The 18378-nt window shown below is 43.0% G+C and overlaps 1 protein-coding gene and 1 long non-coding RNA gene across 2 annotated transcripts; one reads left to right on the top strand and one right to left on the bottom strand.

Annotated features, from left to right (window-relative positions):
- Nucleotides 1–13: 13 nt before the first annotated feature.
- On the top strand, nucleotides 14–10027 carry LOC136433965 (maltase A3-like). The gene is made up of 11 exons (XM_066426595.1): nucleotides 14–128; nucleotides 1645–2307; nucleotides 3664–3843; nucleotides 4418–4569; nucleotides 4986–5111; nucleotides 5535–5672; nucleotides 5959–6071; nucleotides 6653–6842; nucleotides 7170–7352; nucleotides 7836–7973; nucleotides 8262–10027. Exons 2-11 carry the CDS (start codon nucleotides 1803–1805, stop codon nucleotides 8607–8609), a joined length of 2073 nt encoding a protein of 690 aa, XP_066282692.1. The 5' UTR covers nucleotides 14–128; nucleotides 1645–1802; the 3' UTR covers nucleotides 8610–10027.
- Nucleotides 10028–15129: 5102 nt separating this feature from the next.
- Nucleotides 15130–18215, bottom strand: LOC136433964 (uncharacterized). Its single transcript, XR_010755679.1, has 2 exons — nucleotides 18166–18215; nucleotides 15130–16014 (listed from the first exon to the last, which is right to left on the bottom strand). It is a non-coding gene; the product is annotated as an uncharacterized lncRNA (long non-coding RNA).
- Nucleotides 18216–18378: the final 163 nt, after the last annotated feature.

Raw genomic sequence — 18378 nt, 5'->3', positions numbered from 1 at the left:
GACCTCTGAACCTGCCAGGTCAGAGGTCACAGTCTGCACGAGACAGACGACGGATGTGCCGATCAAGGGCAGTCGGTCACGGGCAAGTTTGCGCTCAACAGGAGTTGGTTTGTCTCTGCGAAAGGCAGGTAAAGTAGTAGACTTCATGTATGCATTGGCTAAGGTTAGAAACTTTTGCCCCGGCCGTCTTCATGATTTATACCTTGACGATGCATTTGAGGCTGCAGTCAGAGCTAGCGTGTCATCCTCTCTCTCGAAGAGTTCCTGTCTGCTGATATGTTATTAGTTTGTACTGAGAGCTACTAGCAGCAACCACCCCTAGTCGCGGCGACTGTTACAGGGCTTCTCTTGCTTGCAGTTTCACTGTAAGAAGTCCTGGAACGGACGAGGGCGGGTTAATGTATGAGAGACTGCGAGCAAGAGAAGCCTGCAACAGTCGCCACGGTTACAGAATAGTCCCAGCCTGCTATTAAACGTATATCATAGAAATAGGAGTTCATATTTTATGTCACACCGAGGTTAGCAATCACAGGCTTGGGTCCTGTCAATGAGTCTATGCCATACTATTATCCATGCCTAACGCAAAACAGGCCTCGCAGTGGACCGGTCCATAGTTCCTTATATTTAGTAGTAAGGGGTGTTTTGATGTGACTGTGACGTTTTCCTGTCATGATCAGTATTTCCACTACTAGGACGGACTGCACAGCCGATATAACGTAACGATCTCAGTCCTTCCCACAGTTTGCAAGTTGATCACAATTGCCTCCAAAGTTCAAAGTACAAGCAAGGAGGTTAAAATAGGAACCTCCTTGGTACAAGAGAGATTACGAGATGATAAAAAAGATGACAATGTTGCGATTCGCTACCGACATTCGCTAGACTGACAGTCAAAACTTTTTGATGTAGAATAACCTCCTCGGATCGAGGAATTGGTATAGAAACTCATAAACGGGAAACCATGAATCCGGTATTTGATGTGGGGTCGAGTTTATAACATAACTCTAACGCGGCCTACATGTTTATATACCCTTTAACTTTGAAATCTAAGCGCGCGTCAAAGTCATTGCAATATTGTATACGTGACCGGCTACCAAGAGACATAGTCATAACAATTGTACGAAGCCTGGCAACTTCTAGTACAACTTAAGTACAGACTAAACGTTTGCCTGGTAAGACTTAACTACTTTCTAAGAGTCTACGCACTGTGGGTTGATATTATATACCTACACAGTGAGTCTTTGTTGGAATTTCTGACACATGTGTGTAATGCATTACGCATGTCATAATATTTGGGACATTGGTTTCAATTAGAAAATTTAGTACTTGAAACTTTATCGATAATCCATGCCCGAAGGCTTATCACAAACGAACAAACAATAACATGAAGAACTTCAAAAGGCTTGTAAGAAATCCTATTCTGAGCCATACAAGATTACGTGTATTAGTTTTTTGTTTGGTTCTGTTACTTTGTTTGTGAAAAGAAAAGAACTTGTAAATAGCATCAATTGTAGTCCGTGAAGTTATGTTTCGCTACTTTTTGTGACAATATTAAAGACTGAAGTTTGGTTTGCAGAATATCGCAGTAGACGATGTTGATTGTTGTGTAATAAATTCAGAACTTCAATGTCTATGCCCACATTTCAGTCCGGAGTGAGCCAGAGTTGAAACCTGTTGCCGCCTAGCACACAATTGACACAACCCTCCGTCCACACACACCGGTGTGTAATGTGACACCGGGCAGGTAGCACACCTGTCTGACAGGTTCCAGATGACCCGCGGCACGTACCTTACCTGAGCGGAACATGCCACGCCTGGCCGCCTGTTCTGTAGTGCTTGTACTGGTTGTTCTGGTCGGGTACGTTTACGTCACTGAGAGAGACCCCGTGTCGCGGTGCGGGGGGATTATTATGTCCGCCATCATGCGAGCCATGGAAGGGGACGACTGGGAAATGGAGGACCTCATCCCGAAACAAACTGCCAGACAAGTTCACTCAGGAGGGGAGGAGGACACTGATAATAGCTACCAATCTTCAGACAATGATGACGAAGGCGTTTTACTAAGACCGTCTCGGAAGAAGAAACCGGCGTCGCTGTGGCGGCAGGGGTACGGTCGCGTCCTGAACCGGGCGTCGCTGTGTTTCTGCGCGGTCGTGCTGGCCAGCCTGACGCTCGGCTCGGTGGCAGTGATCTACTCCTACCGGAGCCAGCCCAGGCCGGAGCTACACTGGTGGCAGCGGGCGGTCATCTACCAGATCTACCCCAGGTCATTTCAGGACAGCAACGGCGACGGGATTGGTGACCTCGGGGGTACGTAGTGTTGTCTTACAGCCGAACGTGTTTATCTATTTTATTTATTTATTTATCTATTTATCTATGTGTTTATCTTATCTCCATAACATCTGGGCAGCCCCAACAAAAATTTGTCAATGCCAAGGGGGCCCAGATATAGAACACAAGAACATAGGACAAAATGGTGCTTACTAAGTTACATAACAGAAATTACAACATAGATTATATGATACGCCATATAAAGTACGACATGTATATATAACTGAACAGAAGCATTTATACCAAACCAAAATAGAATTGTGATCCAAAATAAAGTCGAGTACCTTTATAAGGTCAGAGGTTTGTAGTATGTTTTGCTCGTGTATATTCACAGACGTGACATAAGATAAGGACACGAAGGAATGACTGATTGCACAACAATTGTACTGGGTACAACGAATGACAAACAACAACATCAATAATTCTAAGTAACTGTGTCTGTGAGGAACGCTAATATCTGAAATGAATATTGCGACCAGACTTGTTGTGTGTAAAGTTGCCAGGCAAGGTCAGTCCGATCAACCGAAAACAAATTCGAAAATCACAGTGCGTGAGAACGTTCTGATTATAATGACCGAAGAGTGGGGGTGTCAACCATTTTACTATATTTTGCTAAATTTAACGTTACCCCATGTTTGTTTAACGTGTGCGTTTTCGGTAAAGGGTCAGTCACTGATGCAAGATACTGGTTCCGATCTTTTAAAAACGTCTAAATCTTAAAAGACGTTAATTGTCCAGTTGATTTATTTATTTTGTGTTAGATAACTATGAGCCAGGATGTCTAAGCTCAATCGACGTATGCTAACTTAAACCCAAGAAATTCGGGTATAGAGTATGTCTTAATTCGTGGCGGTATCTATATTTTACTCGGCCATTCGTGGCGTGTCGAGTGGCCGAGTGGCTGGGGTAGCGGACACGAGATCGAGAGTTCACGGGTTCGATTAATGGCATTCCTAGCCAGTCTAGACGGTCTTTCCTTGGGAAAGGCACTTAACACGTCGTCTACTTTCCTCACTCCACCCAGGTGTAAAATGGGTACCTGACTCCGGATGGGTAAAAGGCGGAAGGAGAGGAATAGTAATGAAGGCCTTCCAATACTGTACCTTAGACACAACCAACTACCTCTACGACCGCAAAAAAAAGAGAAATGATATGGGTCTACATTAGCCTTTTTTCCATGTCAACCCAGGTGTAAAAACGGGTGCCTGACTTCGGTTAGGCAGTTGAACGGCGGTACAAGCCTTCCTATACCGTAGCCGTACGCTTATAGCCTGAAAAGGAAAAGGGCTATGGGACTACCTTTACCTTTTACATTCTTTCTACCATGTCTTACAGGTATCGAGAGGCGGCTAGACTACCTGGAGTACCTGGGGGTGGGCGCCGTCTGGCTCAGCCCCATCTTCAGGTCCCCCATGAAGGACTTCGGGTACGACGTGTCCGACTTCACCGACATCGACCCCATCTTCGGCACCATGGCGGACTTCGACAGCTTATTGAAAGCCCTGCATGACAGAGGTAACGAGAAGTATCCACTAAGCCGGCGACGCGCATCTCGCAAACGGTCGTTGCCATTTGAAACGGTCGATGCATACTCGTGCCCTCTTTGACCAAAATGTGATTTGTGTGACTTTTGGTTTTACGATTGAATATGATCGTGACAGTATGATTTCAAAGACACCAAGGCACACAAAACGTTTAGAAAAGCGTTAAATCTTTATCTATGAAATTCATTTAGGGCTCTCTCCATTTTTTGGTCGCTTAGGCTCCCATTCCACCAGACGGCACTCTCACTGCGACCGCGCTGCGACCTTAGCTAGATTTGTGTAAAGTTGGATTTTATACTTGGAATAAGATGCAAAATGTGAAAATATGACTGAAAACACAACAAAACACGCAAAACATAATAGGTTCGTTCTTTATCTACAAAAAATCGTTGAGCGCTCTGGTCAATTTTAGGTCGCAGAGAACGCGCGGCGAGAGCTCCGTCCTAGTAGAATGGGGGGGGGGGGTGTTAGCGGTCGTAGCGGTGTTAGCCTCTAGTAGAAAGGGAAGCACGAGCAAAAACTAAGTTGCGTCTCTTGTTTTGCAGACATGAGGCTGATCCTTGACTTCGTGCCGAACCACACGAGCGACCAGCACCACTGGTTCGTCTGGAGCTCGCGCAGTCGGGACGAGTCCAACCCGTACAGGCACTACTACGTCTGGGCGGACGGACGGGGCGGGGGGCCGCCCAACAACTGGGTAAAACTCATTTATAAGATTAATATCTATTTATGTCATAGTAAACATAAACCGTACCTATAACCTACCTCGAACCCATATCGGATCAAGTGTGTCAGAAAGCTTGTAACGTCCCTCGATCGAATCTATTCAGAGTCCGTCACTTGAGGATTTCTTCGCCTGGCATTCGGAAGGTCGGGGGTTCAATCCCCGGCCGGGTCATCCAAAAAAATGGTACATACTGCTTTTTCTGCTTAGCACTCATTATCAACACTGAGAGAGAATGAGAGTTGAACATATGTTCTGGGTCCCTATTGTAATGGCCTGTGTGACTCAAAGGTTATGCAACGGAGATGGACACCGCCTCTATACACGGAAAGGTGTGGGAAGGATATCGATCTTAACTAATATTTTTACGCGATCACATTCCCGTGCAGGTGAGCGTGTTCGGAGGCCCGGCGTGGACGTACGTCGCGTCACGTGACCAGTGGTACCTTCACCAGTTCTTACCGGAACAACCTGACTTGAACTTCCGGTGTCCTGACGTCAGGAGACATATGGAGGTAAACTAGCTAGAAACAGATGCGTCTCAAAATTCTACAATATACCATTTTCCCCATCTCCGTCCTCTGTATCTTCAGTGTAACCAAACAATGAAGGCTAACATCAGTAAATATGTATTGTATCCACTTGAATGTTTACCTGTGATGGTAGAAGTCGTTCTGTATCAAAGTTAAACTGCAATTTCCAACACAAGAATTTGGACATAGCCAAATTTTCGACTGATCAACTCCAGTCCTTATCAAGGAATGAGCAATCTACTGTCTCTGTGACGTCACATTATGCAGATAGGACAAATTCTTGTGTTGGACATTGCAGTTTAACTTTGATACAAGATGTAATGTATTGACGTCCCCCAGATATTGAAGTATTTGTCAGCATGTGTTCGTGTGTACGTTCCGTTAATATGACAATTTTCTCCCCAGAACGTTCTTCGATTCTGGTTGGAGAAGGGTGTGGACGGGTTCCGGCTGGACGCCGTGAAACACCTGGTGGAGGCGGCGGACCTGTCTCAGGACGAGCCGCCCAACGCCGGATACGTGCCGGAGCCGGACGAAACACTGGTACGAGACGCCTAGTCGCTTCTCTTTGGCTGGGTTTACACACGCGTTTTCGGAGTCGACTCCAAGTCATTAATTTGCAACTCGCGCCGTAAAACAAGAGAGAACATGTCTTTGGGGTTTATTTAGCAAAGTAAAGTAGGCTTTAATTTTTTTTTTTCAATTTTGAGTTTAGCCCCCTTTAGGCTATAAATGTTCTTTATCTCACTTGAACTGCTCGAAATAGACACGAAAACTATAAGAAATGAATTCGTACGGGACTTACTGGAGTATTTTTGTATATGCCCAGGAGCAGTACGGCAGCCTGCTCCATCCCTGGACCACAAACCTGGCGGAAACCCACGCCGTCATCCGGGAGTGGAAGTCACTCATGGACGAGTACAGCAGGAAAGGGTCCGCCAGGTGTGTTTGAATTTGAATTTTACAGATACTTTCATGGCCATTTATCTGCTGAACTCTCACTACTTGTTTTACTATGATTGAGAACCAGTCTCAATGTCCTTCGACAACAGTGATCTTATTTCCACGGACAGCAGAACTCTTTCCTTGACAATTGTTTCCCCCTCGAATACAACCCGCAAACCGTCAAAACCAGCGTTCACCATCATTTCCTTGCACATCGACATAGTAACGTAGCAATATAGTATGATATTGTATCACATTCATGTATGCCTTATGTTTCACTTTATGTTTGTACCTCGACATTGTTGTCAACATGCAATTAGCCTACGGGCATGAATTTGCAATATTCTGATATTCTCATCCAATCAATCAAGCAATCAATCAATCAATTTACTTAGTTCAGTGCCCAGAAGTGGTTTCCTGGTCTTGCATTGAGCAGTCGCGTTAGATCTAAAGTTTAAGCTGCAGGTGTATTATTGACCTACACAAACTAGTCATATTATTTATGCCATAACACGAAGAATATATCTTAGATCCCGGTGAATCTCGATGTAACATGCGTTTCCATTGGCAACTAACAGGTTCATAGTCACGGAAGTGTACGATGATGACATGAAGGTGCTGATGACGTACAACAAAGAAGCCGACATGACCTTCAACTTTAACCTTCTCGGCCTGGGCTCCGGTGGGCATGCGCCGGGAAACCACACGCGCGGATTGGTGGAGAGCTGGATGTCCAACATGACGGACGGGGAATGGCCAAATTGGGTGGTGAGGGTGGTCATTCTTTTGCCCCACAAACTTGATTTGTGAATGACATGATTAGCATCCTCTGCAGACCTATAACTTTTTTTTGGTCAAAATTGTTTAAAAGTTTCTCTTTTTGGAGGAGTTTTGCTATCCAAAAGCGTGCTCCATCGTCGACTGTTACATGTCAATAACGACATATTCTCCTGTTATGTGATTTTTTTCTTGGGGCTCACATATACATTAAGAAGCCTTGCTAGAGTTTGTTAGCATGCTGGCAATATCAATAATTAGAATTCAATACTATTTAGTCCAAACCAGATTTTATCTGAATTCTTTCGTTCGTCTCAGATCGGTAATCATGACAACCACCGCGTGGCGAGCCGGGTAGGACCTCAGTACGCACGCGCGGCGAACATGCTGCTACTGCTGCTTCCCGGAACGCCGTTCTGTTACTATGGCGACGAGATCGGCATGGAGGACGCCCGGGTGTCGTACAACGACACAAGGGACACATTCGCACTCAATAACCCGGTAAGAACTTGTGTTCCTTGTATGTAGCACTTGAAATAAGTTATTTGTGTGCATTGCCACATTGTCCCTGTCTTTGACTAAAAGCAAATAAAACAAAATTGAGGAATTAAACAGTCCTAAATAGATAAGTTATTTCTAAAGAAGTTGTTTCTGTTGTGTCGGGATTTTGGTTCACGACACTTTCCTTTTGGCTTTTTTCCTCCGATTTTGTAGGTCTTCCTAGGGGTTTTCGCTTTTCTCAGTTCGACTCACATCACTAGGAACAGGTATCAAACGAAACAATTTGAAAAGAAGAGCGGAATAACCCATCTAATATTGGCCTCTACGAAACTCCATAGGTCGCTGGAAAAATAATAGAAACTGGCCAAATAGACATACCATGCCAAAGGAATAAGTCGGCCTGGGAGTACAGCATGAGACCTACCCATGGAGTCTGCTAGAGGCTAGTTCAAAACACGCATGTTGATTATCTACATGTTTCAGGAGACGTACGAGACTAAGAGTCGCGACCCGGAGCGCACACCCATGCAGTGGAACCGCACGGAGAACGCGGGCTTCACGGAGGCAGGGGTCAAACCGTGGTTACCGCTACACGACAACTACCACAGAGTCAACGTACAGGTGTGTTGGATACAATCTTAAGGCAAAACGACAGTTGGAAAACGGTACAGTGATGAAGGTATATGATATCTATAGATAAATCCATCTTTATTCTTTGACGTTAAAGAAGCCTGCGTGACGGATGTCGCTCGATACGTAAAGTATCTCCATTTTTCATCCCATTGTAGAGATGAATTCATCTATATTATGAGCGAATTCGCTAAGAAATGAATTCTACATGTAGCATTATAGAAATGCATCCAGTTTTTGTTCTAGATTTTGTCACATAACACATGTCTTGTCCCCCAGGTCCAAAAGGTACACCCGCGGTCCACCCTACACCTCTTCCGCGCCCTGGTGGAGCTGAGAAAGGAGCCGACTTTCCTTTACGGCACGATTCGGTACTTCCTCTCCACGCCCAACATCTTCGCGTTTTCGCGGGCGCTTCGCGGGAGACCCACGTACCTCGTGGCGATGAACCTAGGTGGAAAGTCGGAGACGCACAGTTACTATTCCTGGTGGGACGGCTGGCCGAAAGAGGCCGCTGTTGTCCTGACGAGCGACATGGACAGGGAGGGGGAGATGTTGGACCTGAAGGCGCTGACGTTGCGGCCCGGAGAGTGTGTGGTGGTGAAGTGGGGGAGGGCGTGGAACTGAGTTTGGAAAAATACATTTATATGTGTGGAAAAAAAGTGCATAGACACTGTCACCATGGAGCTACGACGTGAAATCTGAGAGAATGCGTGGAATTGAACGTGAGGTTTCCGTGTCATCATACCCGTCATTCTGGCGATCAACGGGAACATTGCGATTTCCAGTTGGAAAACTGCCGCAAAAAGCCAGGATGGCAAACGACACAGCAAAACTATGAAGCCGTTACCAGCACTGATCTAATTCCAAGACTTCAAAACGTGTGCGGAGAGAGGTGTTACCATCAACAATCGGAGAAGTGGAAAATGAAGTTTTAGATCAACCAATTCAAAGTCTTTCAGACGTGAGCTGCTAAGCGATTCATTGATGCAAAACTAGTTGGTGATTTGATACAATATACAGTGAAAAGAACGTCATCTCGCCCGGAGAATGTAGGCAAAACCTCGAATTGTTGGATAAAGTGTCCTTTTGTAATCAGTATTTTGAGAGCACATCTCCATACTAGCGATCATCGCACGTTATATTGCACCTTCCACCACAAAAGACTACTATCATCGGGACTCGTGCAAAGGACTGAGAGTCGTGTTAACTAACTATGTGCAATGCTTCGACAATGCATGGCTGGGCTTTTTTGATTGACTTGCAGTTAACTGCGCGACTTGGAGACAACTCCAAAAACGCATTTGTAAATCCAGCCATTGTCGCTGTAATGTGGAACGTACTGGGCTAGCCTCCAAGCAGACCCAATGGATTGCAAAGACCGTATCGAACTGGAAGAAGGAGCTTGTATTGCAAAACATACTTCTTCTACCAGTTGGATACGGTCTTCGCAACCTATAGATCTGCTTGGAGATTAGTACTGGGCTGCTTTCATAAGCCCCCCCTCACACTGGACCCGCGGCGCGCTGGCGGCGTCGCTGCGTCCTAAATTGGATTTGTGTTACCCTTGACTTTCTAATGGAATATTATTCAAAACGTACAAGTATGACCAAAAAGACAACAAAACACACAAAGCTTAAAAAGATTCGCTCTTTGTCGATGAAATTCGTTGAGTGCTTTGTCAATTCGATCGGCCGCAGCGATGCCGCCAGCGTGCCGCGGGTCCGGTGAGAGGGGGCTTTAACCTCATGAAAAGATCCAAGCCATGTGAGATTTTTGTTTGGATAGGAATTCAATACCAAAGACTGTCTGCAAGGCTTATCCAAGTTTTCAGTGTACCGTATAGACACATTCTTAAAGATATAGCTACTTTTGTTTTTTTTATATCATTTCTTTAAATACTTTGGTAAATAAATAAATAAATACTTTGGTATTGTTTAAGGTGTCTTATGAGCAAGATTGCTGTTCAAACTTTGTAAAGTATTGATGTTGTTTTAAAGTCACAAATAAAACTTGTTCGAATGATGCCGGCATCATACAAAGTTGCTCATGTTGATTTTTCCCACAAGTTTAATGTTGCTGTCTTGTAAATTTCCCATCCACAGAAATCATGAAAACCGCATCATTATTCTTTTTTATCGTATCTATATTACTGGGCAAGACCCGGTCTGGGTATCACGCCCAGGGTGCACGCCTAAGGCGGCCGGTGGTGGTGGTGCTCCACAAAAAGTGCAAAGCACAAAAAGCTAAACTAACGGCGATGATTGACCTAATTGGCGAAAAACACTTCAACGCCCTTGTCAAAGAAATGTGTAATGACGTACTGTTTATAGACAATACTAAGTAACAGTTCAGTGCCCTCCCGAGAAAAATGACAACACATGTAGTACATTACGCTTATCCCTATTATTTTAGCCTTAACATTTGTGTGTGTGTGTGTGTGTGTGCGCGCGTGTGTGTATGTATGTGTGTGTGTGTGATGTGCGTGTGTGTGTGCGTGTGCATGTGTGTGTGTGCGTGTGTGTGAGTGTGTGTGTGTGTGCGTGTTGCTTCTGTAGTACGTAACTGTGTGCATGTGTGTGTGCGTGTGTGTGTGTGTATGTGTGTGTGTGCGTGTTGATTCTGTAGTACGTAACTGTGTGCATGTGTGTGTGCGTGTGTGTGTGTGTATGTGTGTGTGTGCGTGTTGATTCTGTAGTACGTAACTGTGTGTGCGCGTGTGTATGTGTGTGTGTGTGCGTGTGTGTATGTGTATGTGTGCGTGTGTTGCTTCTGTAGTACGCAACTGCATATTTGGTAGAAATGCTTACAAGTTTCAGACCTTCACCTTGATTCGTCTGATTTGTAAAGAAAACTGTCGGAGATACAGGAGAAGGATGGTCAGGTATTTCAGATTGGCATGGATAAATTTCTCGCTCTCTTTGCTGAATATGCTTCACAAATGCTCAGCTCACCGAGTCATGAAAAAACCGCTAGGTGACGCTTTGGAACCATGCTTCTGTGTGGTACCTCATTTTTACCAGGCCTGTATATGTATATATAGTATTATGTTATGGTCTGATCGGCGAAACCTTGAGTTACACTGGTGTCGTGGTAAAAGGCAGTCCTCTCGTCATTTTGGGTGTCAGTGTATGTGTCAGTGTGCTGAAAGAAAGAACTCTGTATACACGTATTGCGTTATTGTAGTGAAACTATGACTGTAACCAACCAACAAAGACACTGCATGACGTTAAAGACAAACACAAAACCACTGTCGTTCTCGATACATTCTCACCTGCCTCTAGCACTGAAACTGACAACCGGCATTCCCTGCTGGAGCATTAGTAATTTTGTTTTTGATGATGATAGAGTGAACGAGTGAGTTGTTACCTCTGTGAAATCGAAAATGGGAGTATTTTTTCAGTGCGTCTGTTTGTTTGTTTGTTTGTTTCTCTTTGTGTCTGTTTGCTTGTTTGTGTTTCCGCATATTTTGTCCAGCAATAGATTAAGAAGCTCTGATGGATTGTGATGGAACTTGGTACGTGGGTAGGTGTTGGGACGACGTTCAAGGTCGAAAATGGGCGTCCTTGCGTCTTTCCCTGGAATTGCAGTGGCACTACATTTTGTCCTGGGCATGCTGTTGTCTTTGTTTTGTGAGATAGCTTTTATGTCGGGAAATGTGGAAGAATTACAAATATGTCTACGTATGTGTTCTCTAGTTAGTGATACCTTGCATACCCATGGATGGTACATCAGGTTAGTGATGTGGCTAAAACATAGAGGGTCACTATTTTCGAGTGAACCATAATCAAAAGCTAACTAATGTAGATCGAGAACGTGGGTAGCTTGAGAAATCGAACAATTGAAGACCGCGTGGCGCAATCAGTAGGGTGTTTCGCCCACAACCGAGAGGTCCCGGGTTCGAAACCACCGATATGCTCCGATGCTGTGCCCTTGGGAAAGGCACTTCACACGACTTTCCTCACTTCACTCAGGTGTAAATGAGTACCTAGCTTCGGTTAGAGACGTCCCTCGGATAGAACGCTAAATGGAGGTCCCGTGTTTGAGGAGAGCCACACCTCTAGCACGTAAAAGAACCCACCGCACTTATCGAAAAGAGTAGGTAGGGGCATGTCCCGGTGTGCAATGGTCCAAAACCTACAGTCCCATGACCACACATGCGTTCGCCCTCAGTAATAGCCTCCGGCTAGTTGGGTAACCCTGGCATGTACATGCTTAACCAATAAATAAAAACATAAATAGTCAGACCTTAGTCCTTAGTTGTCAACTCAATCTTAGGTTCAAAGTTATTTTGACCCATCACGTAGTCAATAATGATCTTTGGAAAAGACCTTACTCTTGAACAAACGATTTCCCGCATCGTTGATATTTTCTACGGGACAAATGTTTTAAGATAATTTGATAACCATCCAAAGGTACAGGCTTTTTTTCTTTTTAAGCACAGCGCCTTTCTGTTGTGACAAAGGGGGCCAAGGATGAGCTTCTGTGACAACGTAGTCAAGGCGATGTCCACAATACCTGCATTCATAGGTTACATACGCCGACGTTAACCGACCGTTGCAGTGTTTACCTGTTCAAGTCATTTGCCAATCGCTGATTGGTCGGACTTGGCGTGGGCACGCCGCGTCTTGCGAGTCTCTGCACAACCCGACAGGTACTGAGGCACCATGGCGGCGGCGACTGCACCTACAATGGTGTGCTTCCTTGATGTGGATCCTTCATTTCAAGTCGTCATGAATGCGATAAGCGAATTGCATAACGGCGAACGTCTTCAGCATGTTTGCACCGTGAGGGTTGGGAACAGCGGCCTGCGAAGCGCAACCCGGAAGAACGAATTGTTTGGTGGTTCTAATGGGTTCTCGCGCACGCTGGGAAGTACCCTCAGAGCCTTCCTGTTAAGGTCCACCTATCTAGAACACCTACATGACCCAAATTTCGACGGAAAGGCTCCTAATCTAAATCGAGCTAGGGCTGGCTACTTCCGCAAGAGGCCACAAGGCGTGCCCTTGGACCAGCTGCGACTCGTTGACAACGCGGTCCAAGCCAAGGAGATAAGCGCCAGCTTTGACCGTCTGTACCCGCATTTCCACATAGAGAACGAGCTGGAAGAAGCGGGACGTGGGAGGGATGCCTACATCCCAGGAATGATGGTGATCGTGGAGCTGCAGGGCGGTGCAATCGTCAAGCTCCACCAAATAAATGCAACGGTGAGGGCCAAGTACATCGGACCAGGTCCGGCCGATCCGAGCCTGGAGCAATATGACTGCCGCAACCCAAACGTGGTACGCATCACCTCTACAGTACTCGACTTGCCAGAAGGAAAAACGGAAGATGATTTCCCTCACTTCCAGCTACTGAAGCGTATCTTGAACGTCAACAAAATGTCGGATGAAGAGATAACCGCCCTACTTAAAAAGCTTGACATCCAAGATGAGAGAGAAGAGAGCAACGACGAAGACGACAACGAGGAATCTGACGTAAAATCCGGCAAGTCGACTGAAGAAGCTAGAGCAACGCCAACAAGCACCCGACAATAAGTGAGGATACTGTACCGACAACACAATAGGCATGCATTTTATACATTTGTATAGAAACGTTACCATCTTCTGTGACACTGGAAATTTTTTTTAGTTTGTTTTAGTTCAGTTGCTTGTCCATTTTATTGTCTTAGATCTTTCATTATAATGACTAAAGGTATTAACAACATGTTTACAAGTAGTTTTGATTTGAAGAAAGCAAGGAGACAATCAGCTTCGTGTATCAGCAGCAACATGTGTTCGGATTGATTGCAAAGGGTGTGACAGTTTCTCTATCATTGTAGTTTACTGTTTTCTTGAATGAAAATGGAAAGAGATAGAAGTTGATTTTATTATGTAGCTTGTGCAGTGCTGGTGATTTTATTCTATGATATTAGACGGAAATCTGTATAAGGACTAAAGAAACCTGTGTTGTTCAGAAAAAATACAGATTTTATGTAATCACTGAGAAACTAGCAGAACAAAGATGAACAGAAGAAATGAGATACAACCTACAAGTGGGCACATGCAAATAATGAGCATTGGTATGAGAAGACATGCACAGATCTCAATAAATCAATTTGTTAGCGGCCACACAGACTTGAACGCCTACTGAAACTGGATTGGCCCTGCAGTGCCCCCGGACTGCACAACAGACTGCACAACATGTGGATGAAGAGAAAGTACAGAACATTTACAAGTGTGCAACATACGAAAGGGAAAGACAACAGCTCTAAAACGGCAGCATACACCGAACATGCAGCACACCGAACTAGAAACAAGGACAGTTGACTTGGAAACATTGGCAGGAATGTCAAGGGAGTGCCTGGGGGATAGAATTAATGAGGTGACGTACAAGGCTTTCTCCAAATAAGTAGACTGGCCGCAACAAGATTTGACAAGAAGTAATATTAAAGAAAAACACTTTCAAAGCACGCATGGGCAGAGCATCAGACGATCATTAAAGCACCAGTGAGTGAACAGAGACTGTTCTCTAAGTACCAAGCAGAGTACAGCACCTTGAGCCCATGTCTAGCGGTGAAATAGACATAAAGCACGGACAATAACAACTGAGAAAGGTGACAGTCATATCTACCAACCTTGTGAAACATTTCACAGGTGTCATATATATTTCTGCTGTTAACACAAATGCATGGTATAATATAGTGATAATTCAATGTGGATCTAACAAAAATGTCAGCAGGTAATTTAGAATATCAAGGGGATGAACTCTTGCACAGAAAAATTGGGAGGGGACAGCTTTCTGATAAAAATGAATAGCAAATTACTTATTGTACCTTTCGTTAGGGATTTTTGCATTGAGCGTGTGTTGATGCGTTGACTAGCTTCTGGCCACTGTATAGAAATACCAAACTGAATGTGTGCCATATCTAATATATAATAAACAGGATGCATGATATTGAAAGAAGTGTTTGCCTCCTTTTTTTTTTTTACTCTCCTAACAGAGGTTGGGCTAATTTTGAATTTCTTTATTCAGTTTTATGGTACTCCCTTGTAGGTTTCCCACCCACAAAAATCATGAATACTATTTACCAACCATAAATTACTAAAAACATTTACATACCATTAATAATGACATATTGTTATAGATGATACAGTAAAATTCAATCTAAAGGAGGAAGAAGGATTTTGCTGTCTTTTAATTTTTGTTTCAAACAATTTGCAATGTCATGATTCCACAGGTAGTTTCAGTTTCACAGGTAGTTTCAGTTTCACAGAGGTCACTGTGAAAAATAATGGTTTGCCATAATAGTGAATGCCTGTAAATTTCAGTGATCTCCTAGGGGCTAGGGAAAACGGGAACACAGTACATTGCACATGTATATCACAATAGTTTAATATTCACATCTATCTTACATATTTTCACATTCAATTCCTGTAGACAGGATCAATTGTTCCTTATAACATTATTAACAACTGGTTGTTTACAGTAGGACAAGAACAGTTATTGCTATAATGGACCGTCACTGATTCCTGGCACTGGTTGTTTCTGTACAACTTTGCTCTCTTCCGTTTTAATTGCTAAATATTGTATCTCCCAGCCAGTGGTAGTTACCAGAAATTATTACAAGTGACAAGGATGACATCATTTCCACATTAAATTCCTCAAGTAGCCACTCAGACTTATGCTTTGTTGTGATTTTGGAATTCACAATTCTGTTCTATTTCATCACTGCCAGAAGCTCTTTGGAAATTGCATTTTACGTGACACTATACTACACTTACATGTATATCATGTGAATAAGAAGTATGAACTCAAGTACGGTGAAAATAGCTAGCAACAACATGTTCATAATATTCAAGTACTATTCAAGTACTCAAGTACATAATATTCATCCTACAGCCCTTACCGAGCCTTTATCTCCTAGGTTTACAAGAATGGCCTGAAGAAATTACAGTAGTTACTTCTACCAACGACTAAGACGCAGAATTTCAAGCTGTTTTATCCCATACTGTTCCCATGGCAACTGGCTCCTCCCGGCTGATCGGTCTTGCTGTGGAGTGCAAAGAGAGACTCGATAATACATGTACATGTGGAGCTTGAAATAAGCAATGCAACAACAACAAAGTGTACAAGAAAAGACAACAAATACATTACATGAATTTTTTTATAAAACAATAGAAAACATATCAGGTGATCAAGTCCTCTTCATCGGAAAAAAATCTCATCAATCCACAAGATGCTTTTCGAGCATGCAGTAACCCCCATGCAGAGTGCAGAGGCGTGAGACAACACCAGGTGCTACTTAAACCCCAAGGAAGCCCTCATGACCACACTTGTACCTGCCACCGTTGTTGTGACTTCTCCAGTGCTTTTACTCTATCCTTTATGCTTTGGTATCATCATTATTTGCCTGAATATATGCTGTTTTCTAATTGACATGGCTGGCAGCCAAGTGTTCTAGAAATTAGAAGCCATTAGAAAACAGCACATTACAGAGGCTACGCAAGCAGGGGTGCCTAGGTCTTCTTAGCAATTTCACCAAATACAACGCAATATTACTTTTATAATTCTTACTTAATACTGTTCAATTTCATTATTTAGTATACTTGACAATCTTTTTACTAGTAGAATGCTTAGCAATGTACAAATAAACTTTAAAATCTTGCTAGTGAGGTAAAAATGCTAATGATAATAATGATTATAGTAATAATAATATTTCTACACCTGCTAGTAAAATTGCACACTATTCAGTAAAATTGCTAAGAAAGAATACTCAGGCACTCCAGACAAGGGTCAGGGGTCATGCAGGTGTACTCAGCCTGAGTCGTGCACCGTGAGGCCACCTCACAACAGAACAGTCGGCACTACACTGCTCCAAATCACCACAAATCACAGCAAAATCACATCATCGCAAACTGATCCAAGCAAACAGGCACAGAAAATAAAATCAAGTACAATGTGGGGGCTGGTCCATTCTAAATGTGCTGGGGAGCGCAGTCAAAATGAAACAAACAGGTTTGGAATAACTTAATACATACTGCCAAAATTGATAGCTTAAGATCCATCCTTGTCCAACTCAAGTTTGCTCTGACCATTGCACCTTACCTTGTTTGCCCTGTTAGCAGGGTAGGAATGGTTGAAACAGCTGTACACTGAACAAGAATGGTCTCCTTTTGGCTTGTTGATATAAAAGCAATGATATGAAAGGGTAAAAAAAACTGTTTCAGACTGTAACCCCCCTTTACATTTCAAAATGGACCAGCCCATACAAATCACATAGTAGAGAAGATCATGAGAACATAGATTTTTGAAATAAAACAAATAAAATAGAAAACATAAAAATATTCAGGAAATATAATATTCTGTCAATATTGAGGTATAATTATATAAAAGATAAATAAATTGGAATGTGCAACAAGGTGCTTTAGAATAACTTAGGTGCACATATTTTGTGCTGGAAAATAAATAAGTTGATTATGAATAAACAGCAATAGTCTGTGTGCTGCAGGCCTTGACAACTTATGGAATATTTCAGCCTTAGTCAAATTTCATCTTACACACATGACTTTAAATACCGTTAAGTGATACAATAAAGCTTTGGACCCTTTTGATGTAACAAATGAGTTTTTGAGAATAACTGAGAATATTAAGTTATTACTGCATAAAATAAGTGAGAACATAAATTTTAACATATCAATAATGTTATTAACTTACGGATATATATACAACATATTGCATATTTATAACCATTGCTTATAAGTTTCAAAACTTATTCAGAAGTCAACATTTCATCAAGAGCGTTTATGCTGCACTAGAAAACAAAGGTAGCTAATTACATGTACATTTTTTACCATTATTTTGTACACAGTCTAACTTCTGAAGTGTGCTCAAAAGTACATTTTTCTCATTAGAGTGCAGGACTCTTTTGGTACATTTTCCGTCTTAAGTAAGTAATGTAAAACTTTTCAAGCTGCTGTTTTGTTTTTGAGGATTTGACATTGCGGCCAGCCAGCTAGCACACATCTTACACAAACAAAATAAAACAAAACAAAACAACTGTGAAAAAGGTGGAACAAACTAAAACAAAACAACACAGTACATCTTCTGTTAAAACACAACTGTCCAAACAAAACCAGGCACTATAGGTTAAAGGTCGTGCTTTTGAAGAGGTTAAAGGTCGTGCTGCTGCAGAGATACTAACATGTTCTGGAGCTGGTGTTTCAGTGTCTGGATCTCCTCATGAAGGGTCTGTGTTCTGTTGTCAAGGCAGTGACAGTTGCTTAGGAACAGATGACATCATCATATTGTAAGAGAAACTACATGTAATTAATTATAACTGGGGATGTGGTCTGATAATGTTCATTTGTTTGTTCATTTGTTTGTTCATTTGTTCGCTCATATGTGCTTTTGTTCA

This window comes from Branchiostoma lanceolatum, chromosome 4, assembly GCF_035083965.1.
Source record: "Branchiostoma lanceolatum isolate klBraLanc5 chromosome 4, klBraLanc5.hap2, whole genome shotgun sequence".
Lineage (NCBI taxonomy): Eukaryota > Metazoa > Chordata > Leptocardii > Amphioxiformes > Branchiostomatidae > Branchiostoma > Branchiostoma lanceolatum.
This window is presented reverse-complemented; position numbering and strand designations above follow the sequence as displayed.

Coding starts and splice junctions, on each gene's coding strand:
- LOC136433965 (XM_066426595.1), top strand. CDS start 1,803: ATGCCACGCCTGGCCGCCTGTTCTGTAGTGCTTGTACTGGTTGTTCTG. Junction 2,308..3,663: donor CGGGATTGGTGACCTCGGGG/GTACGTAGTGTT, acceptor CATGTCTTACAG/GTATCGAGAGGCGGCTAGAC. Junction 3,844..4,417: donor GAAAGCCCTGCATGACAGAG/GTAACGAGAAGT, acceptor CTTGTTTTGCAG/ACATGAGGCTGATCCTTGAC.